At 43.4% G+C, this 7,038-nt stretch overlaps 1 protein-coding gene across 1 annotated transcript; it reads left to right on the top strand.

Moving 5' to 3' along the window:
- Positions 1-1,658: 1,658 nt before the first annotated feature.
- LOC147887178 (uncharacterized) lies at positions 1,659-5,254 on the top strand. Its single transcript, XM_087394199.1, has 10 exons — positions 1,659-2,068; positions 2,457-2,643; positions 2,738-2,871; positions 3,066-3,178; positions 3,278-3,401; positions 3,559-3,708; positions 3,790-3,945; positions 4,322-4,401; positions 4,486-4,535; positions 4,664-5,254. Exons 1-10 carry the CDS (start codon positions 1,670-1,672, stop codon positions 4,801-4,803), a joined length of 1,533 nt encoding a protein of 510 aa, XP_087250325.1. The 5' UTR covers positions 1,659-1,669; the 3' UTR covers positions 4,804-5,254.
- Positions 5,255-7,038: the final 1,784 nt, after the last annotated feature.

Raw genomic sequence — 7,038 nt, 5'->3', positions numbered from 1 at the left:
AATAGTAAAGAATTCAAACTACAAGGCGCAACTCTATTTTCCACAAATGCCCAAAAACTCCTCTCGAAAAACTCTTGATAATCGTTGATAACAAGGAACTTTCACTAAGGAACAAGAATTTTCTCCCTAATAAGGACCTCAAGGAAATCTAGTATACCTCCTTGAAAGCAAGGAACTCTTCAAAACTCCCAATGATCTCCTCCTGTCATTCTTCCCATGACCTCCAATGACCTCATCCCAAGGAACCCTCTCCAAAGGAATCCCTTCGAACATCCCAATGACCTCATCCAAAGAAACTCCTTAGAAGTCTGAATGACCTCCTCGAAAGGAACTCCTTTGAATTATTAATGTTTGCAAGGAATCAAAATGAATCCAATTAACTCCATATGATGTCCTCCAAAGGAACTCCTCCCTTCGAAAGGAGTTTCTTAGAACTCTTAAGGACCCGAAGCTTAGAATTCTCAAGGTTCCCCTCTAAAGGATACCTTTTAACAAGCCCAAGCGTGTTTCCCCTCATATAGAACCCCAAGGGCAACTATGGGTGCTTGCTAGAACTTTAATGAAGCCTCGATCTTGCCTACGAGTTTAAACTCATGACCACCAGAGCATGGGAGACCGAGTGCCCAAACTAGTAGGCCAAAGTCATGGAAGTAGTTGATGCATTGTTGGTTAAGCAACGATTTGCAAAGCTGGAGGGTGGAGAATCTTGGGAATTTTCCAGGTGCATTCATCTTTTGGCGCAAGGGAGGAGTGAGTGAATTCTGGGAGTTTAGAACGTGTGATGGAAACGTCTTCTCCTCCTCCTAGGTTCCCAAAAAGATGGGCCAGGGTGACTCCTATAGAATTAGGTTGTCTACACACCAAGCCCTTGCCTGCCCCAAAGCCTCAACTTCTTCCCTTCTGGTGGGCAGGTGTCAATACACACCACTATTATTTGGGTAGTAAGGTTCATGCCTACGTGGCACAAAGTGCCAGGTTCAAGCCCGACTAGTTGCATCGCAAATAAATGATGATGTTTATGAAAGTGCTTGGCAATATGCTTGGGTAGGGGGGGTCTTGCTTGTCCATGTTTGTCCAGGCGGTGTGGATGTTAGACTCAATTATTCTTTGGCATGTGGCAAGTCGCTCCTTTGACGGGGTGCCAGTATGTTAAGGCCATGGGCAAATAGATAGATTGGGCACGTGTGCATCGCAGATTGCAATCCGGTATTCATGTTGCCTATCGGTTGCAAATGGAATCAGGGGTAGTTTGGTTGGCTGGAATTGGCTAGACCCTATCGGAAATTCGGGCTGTAATGCCGGTTTGCTCACGTGGCAGCGTGTGATAGCTTACCGGTTGACTGCCTGGCCGTGCTTGCCTGTGTAGTCCGATGTGCATAGACATGCAGCTTCTGTGGGCACACACATGCACGCGCACGTGCGTGCACGCACGCACACACACACACGTGCGAGCCACATATGCGTGTATGCACACGTGCACATGCATGCATGCACATGTACAAGCACATGCGGACATGCGTTACCTTAGTTCCAACTGTCCGGATGGAGCTAAAAACTCGAGATTGAGTATATACTCGGAGATTCTTGTGTGGGGGAGAATCTTGGGAAGTTAAAACATGCATATAAAAAGGTTCTTCTTCTTGTTGTAGTGGCTTTGAAGAAGGGTGTGATGGCAAGGCACCAAGGTCTCCTCTTCTTGTTCCTCCTCCTCCTCTGCTTGCAAACGCAAGTGCAATTGTATGTTGCAACAACAACAACAACAAAAACAAGAAGGAGCTTCTCCCCAAAAACCCTCTCTAAAACCCTCTACTCCCCTTCTCTGCTCTCCCCTTCCCCTCTCTATCAAACCTTCTACTTCACCCAACGCCTCGACCACTTCTCCTTCCTCCCCCTCCCCAATTCCTCCTTCCAACAGCGTTACCTCATCTCCTCCTCCCATTGGGTCAATCGTTCCTCGCCTATCTTCTTCTACTGCGGCAATGAAGGTGACATCGCCTGGTTCGCCCAGAATACCGGCTTCGTCTGGGACCTCGCCCCGTCTTTTGGAGCTCTCGTGGTCTTCCCTGAGGTTCGCTTTTGCCTCTTTACCTTTCATGTCCGGTGATGCTTCACACGCTGCATGCGCTTCAGCTCAAATTTTGCATCGTCCATCTCTCTTTCGCCTTCCAAAAGTTGGCACCCATTTCCGCTCAGGCATTGTGTCCAAGATTTGCTCTTGCTTTGGTCTTGCTTTCTAAAAAGTGCTTGGCATACTGCACGTTTTGGGCTTCTTTTCTTGATGAGACCTAGACCAGGATGCAATCGAGAAAAGTTTTCGCGTAGGTTGGCCTTGAAGGATGAATGAAATTGTATTTTCGTTTGGGACATTGGAGGTATGCAGGCTGAACAGTTTAGTGATAAAATCAGATTAATGATCTCGAAACCCTTGACTTGGCATTCACCATTACTTTTGGCAGCATCGGTATTACGGAGAATCCATGCCTTGGGGAAGCCAAGAAGCAGCTTACAAGGATGCGGATTCGTTAGCCTATCTCACAACCGAGCAAGCGTTAGCTGATTTTGTAACGCTTTTGAGATCGCTCAAGACCAACTTGTCTGCGGAAGCTGCTCCAGTTGTGCTGTTCGGAGGCTCTTATGGTGGAAGTAAGAGAAAGGAATCAAAGAAATTAATATGCTTTAATATTTCCTTCCAGAGGTGCAGGTGTTTGACTCTTTTACTTTTCCCATGGCTCTCCAGTGCTAGCTGCTTGGATGCGTTTGAAGTATCCACATGTTGCCGTAGGAGCAATTGCCTCCTCGGCGCCCATTTTGCAGTTTGAAGATTTAGTTCCAACAGATTCTTATTACAAAATAGTATCTGAAAGTTTCAAGGTTGTGTTCTTTTAAGTTAATAAATATCTGGTTTCTTTAGGGTCTGTTTGATAAGACTGTCTCTCTCTCCCATTTGAACTATTGATTAAAGACAACATAAACTTTACTCTGACGACATAAACTTTACTCTGAGCTAATTTCTATTGCAGGTTTTATTATGTATGGGTTTTGAAGCGGTTTGAGGTTGCATGCAGCGGGAGAGTAGTGCTTGCTTTGATGTGATACGACAATCATGGGATGAATTAGAAGCTGCAGGCCAGGCAGACGGGGGTCTGCAAGATCTAAGCAATAAGTTCCAGTTGTGCAGGTATTCGTATGCCCTCACGCTTGTAATTTTGTTGCGATAGTGCACTAGAGTTGAAATGCAAAGCTGATGGTCCTGATGGAAATCTGCTATGGATCCCAGAGAGCTCAACACTACAGCTGAATTAGCAGATTGGATTTTCTCAGCATATTCTTACCTTGCCATGGTGAACTATCCATATGCTGCTGATTTCATCATGCCACTTCCTGCCTTTCCTATCAAGGAGGTAAATGGGTCTCGATTGATCTCTTAAGAGAGAATGTTGCAAGTCATGTTTTACGTTAGCTATTTGTGCTTTCTTGTTTTGAGGCTTCTTTTATAGCTGGTCTTTCAGCATTTCAACCAAATCGCTAATCATTTTTGTGTTTTGGGCAATTTTGCAGGTTTGCAATGCCATGGATAGTACTGCTGACCGCACAAATATATTGTCTGTTATTTTTGCTGGCATTAGTGTTTTCTACAATTACACGGGAACAGTAAGTTGTTTCAATATTGAAGATGACCCTCATGGTATGGATGGCTGGAATTGGCAGGTGTGTAGCACTTCTAGCACATTGTTCCTTCATGCTTTCTGGGTTAAAGTACAACTGTGTGATCAAATGGCCGTTTGACAGGCATGCACAGAGATGGTTATGCCGATGAGTAGTAATCCTAACAACAGCATGTTCCCTCCGGGATCATTTGACCTGGAAGAATATGAAGATGGGTGTTTGGAACTGTTTGGCGTAAGGCCGAGGCATAGATGGATCACTGATGAGTTTGGTGGCCATGTACTTCCCTCTGTCACACTCTTCGCTCTTTCTCTCCCTTTTCCCACTTTTCATGTCATACTTTTTGTGTTGAATGTTTGAAGATTGGTTAATGTGATCCTTCTCTCCCTGTGTGTGTGTGTGTACACATATATGTATGTATATTCAGACACACACACACACACACGCGTGCGTGCGCACGCACACGCACACCATTCATCTCTCTCTCTCTCTCTCTCTCTCTCTATCTATCTATCTACACACACACACACACCCCGGATAATGCATTTCTAGAATTCATCCTGAGTACAGCTATCGTATGGTTAAGTTTACTTGTTAGTATTGCCTTTTCTATTCAATTCCTATCAACAGAACTGAGAAAAACTTCTGCCTGCAGAATATAAAGAAAGTTTTGAGAAACTTTGGGAGCAACATAGTATTTTCGAATGGCTTGTTAGACCCATGGAGTGGAGGCGGGTGAGAGTCTCAACATTGCAAGACATGTTTTTAAATTAGCTTGCATACCAGTTCATACAAATTAAACCTGTCTAATGATTGCAGGGTCTTACATGACATATCTGACAGTATTGTGGCGGTGGTGACCAGTGAAGGTGGGAAAGTACTTCCATTCTTTTCTTAGTATTTATCTGTATTAAATGAGTCGCTTTTTGTCTGTTTAGAAAATAAATCACGTTTTAAAACATAGTTTTTGTTCTCTTTCTTTGTTCCTTCCTCACAGGAGCCCATCATTTAGATTTGCGATTCTCTTCAGAATCTGATCCAGAGTGGCTTATTGAGCAACGGCAGGTCGAGGTCGCTCATATCAAGCGGTGGCTACTACAATATCATGAAGAACAGTATATGTCAGCATCGTTTTAATTGACTTTAATTGCCACCTTAAAACACCTGCAACTGAGAAAGTTGTTGCATCTAAGTGAATAGTGGAGTGTAGCATACTTGGACTGTTTCAAACGTCATCAGAAATGGAATGCCAACTCTGATATAAATGCTGCAACTCGAGACCAATTCCCAATTATATAATAGCCCTAAATTGAAGCATAAGAGACAACTTAACCTTTCAGGTTCCTGTATTTCTTTGGAGGGGCTGATAGTAAAAGGAATAAGGTCAAGCTTACGCTGGATTTTGTGTTCTTGTTGTATTCTGTTCTAGCACATCAAGAACCCGATGTGATAGATATTATGCAGACATGGATGCATAACTTTAGTTGGAACTCTTTATCGCAATTTCCTTTAGTCCTGTTTGGTTATATATAAAGATATGCTCTCCAATGATACCCTTTGCCATGGCTGAGGTTGCTCTTCCCCAAAGGTGGTTTCAATAAAATCTGGGTTTTTGGCTCCTGGCGCTTATTTATGTATTCACACTAGTAGGAATATGAACATGGATCCAAGGATACGCATGGGGGAATTTCATGCAATGAAATAATGAGTGCCACCTTTCGTTGATGTATCCTCAGCCTGACTTTCCTTCTCTTTAACGTACATGCTCAAAAAAGGAGTAGCATATGCCCCATGTTGCTCAATTACTGAAAGATGCTTTGCACGTGGAGCAATGTATAAAATGAGCTAATAAGGAGTTAAGACAATTTCTTTAAATGATGGAATCCTCATAGTCACAGAGATGCTTTGCCTGTTTTGGAGCCTCGTGGGAGACTGGTATCGGAAGCTTCAAGCCTTACCTTTATCCCGGATTACAATATTACCAGTGTTCCTTTACTTTCTCTCTGAAGGTCAAATGAACACACATAACAGATTTGTTGCTGACAGCCCAAAAATGCTTTGGTAAAACTAGCATTGGAATGCCATGCAATCACTAGTACAACCAAGAATTCAAATAACACAAATAAGGCCTGGAAGTAGCAAAGGAAGCCGAGAAAGAGGGCAAAGCTCACACATATAAACAGGTGGTGAGAAATATGAAAAGATTGTTTTTAAAAAGCAAGCAAAATATAAAGGGTTGGAATTTATTGATAAGTGCAAGTGGAATGCATGTGTAGAAAGAAGAATCTTGGGAGATTTGAAAGCTTTGTACAACTTCCTCATAGGAAAATTGGGGATTGAGGCTCAAACAGCCTATCCCATCTTGCTGGGCATGATACCTCTCGAGGAAGCATTATGCCAGCTGGCCTATCTCAACAAAGTTGAGATGGATACCTCACAAAGAATTGGAAGCCACACAAACCACTGGATGGCATCGAGAAATGGAATTATGGAGTATAATAGCTACTAATAAACCAGAAGATGCATGTGAGATTGGAGATCTAGTGATGCAGAAGATGCTACAGAAACTATAGGAAGACCTAGGGGCAACAATGCAGTCTTACAAATAGGAAATTAATCCAATAAATAGCTATGGGATACCTTGGGAAAGACATATCCATGTTCAAAAGACATTTAATACGCAAAGTGAGAACCAGCTCACATGATCTAGAAGTGGAGAAGGGAAGGTGAACAGGATGGAGGGTTCCTAGAGAAGAAAGAATATGCAAAATCTGCCACAGGGGAGGTGGAAAGTGAATAGTTAAGATGCCGGGCCTATGTACACATTAGAGTAAGATATGTTGACGGCAGAGGGAGCCTGAAAAATCTATTGGAACAGCCAGCTATAAAGCTAAGAAGCTATCTAATAGAAGTTTTGAAACACTAAAACAAGGTACTTGGGCTAGCACACAAACTAGCCCAACGAGTACTAACTACGTAGCAGTTTATAGTAAATTTCATCGGCTGTAAAAGATAACTATTTATTGATTTTAATCACCAGTCCCATAGATCCTGAAGGGTCTCAAGAGGACTTTAATACAACCTTTGTGTGTGTGAGGGCGCGCGTGCACGTGCGCGAGCATGTGTGCGTGTGTGCGCGTGCATGCGTAGTGTGTGGTGGTGGAGCTGAGAGGGTGACGACCTCCTACAGGGTTCTCTGGTGCTGTCTTGACGTTTTTGGAGCCCTCTTGCTGTTACGAGGTCCATGGAACTTGCTCGTTTTGCTGTCTTTTTCCCTCGTCGTTGTTTGGTCGACCTGTTTGGAGCCTTCGTTTCTCCCGTACAGCCTTTTGTACAGCCTATCCTTCCGTACAGTATTTCATTCAGTCTTAA

This window comes from Dipteris shenzhenensis, chromosome 23, assembly GCF_047967505.1.
Source record: "Dipteris shenzhenensis isolate YYH24624 ecotype China chromosome 23, Dip_SZ_1.0, whole genome shotgun sequence".
Lineage (NCBI taxonomy): Eukaryota > Viridiplantae > Streptophyta > Polypodiopsida > Gleicheniales > Dipteridaceae > Dipteris > Dipteris shenzhenensis.
The sequence above is the reverse complement of the archived record's forward strand: the minus strand, read 5'-3'. Positions and strand labels throughout refer to the sequence as shown.

Excerpts from the sequence above, each read along its gene's own strand:
- LOC147887178 (XM_087394199.1), top strand. The coding sequence starts at position 1,670 with ATGGCAAGGCACCAAGGTCTCCTCTTCTTGTTCCTCCTCCTCCTCTGC. Across the intron at positions 2,644-2,737 it reads CGGAGGCTCTTATGGTGGAA|TGCTAGCTGCTTGGATGCGT; the intron begins GTAAGAGAAAGG and ends ATGGCTCTCCAG. Across the intron at positions 2,872-3,065 it reads TAGTATCTGAAAGTTTCAAG|CGGGAGAGTAGTGCTTGCTT; the intron begins GTTGTGTTCTTT and ends GGTTGCATGCAG.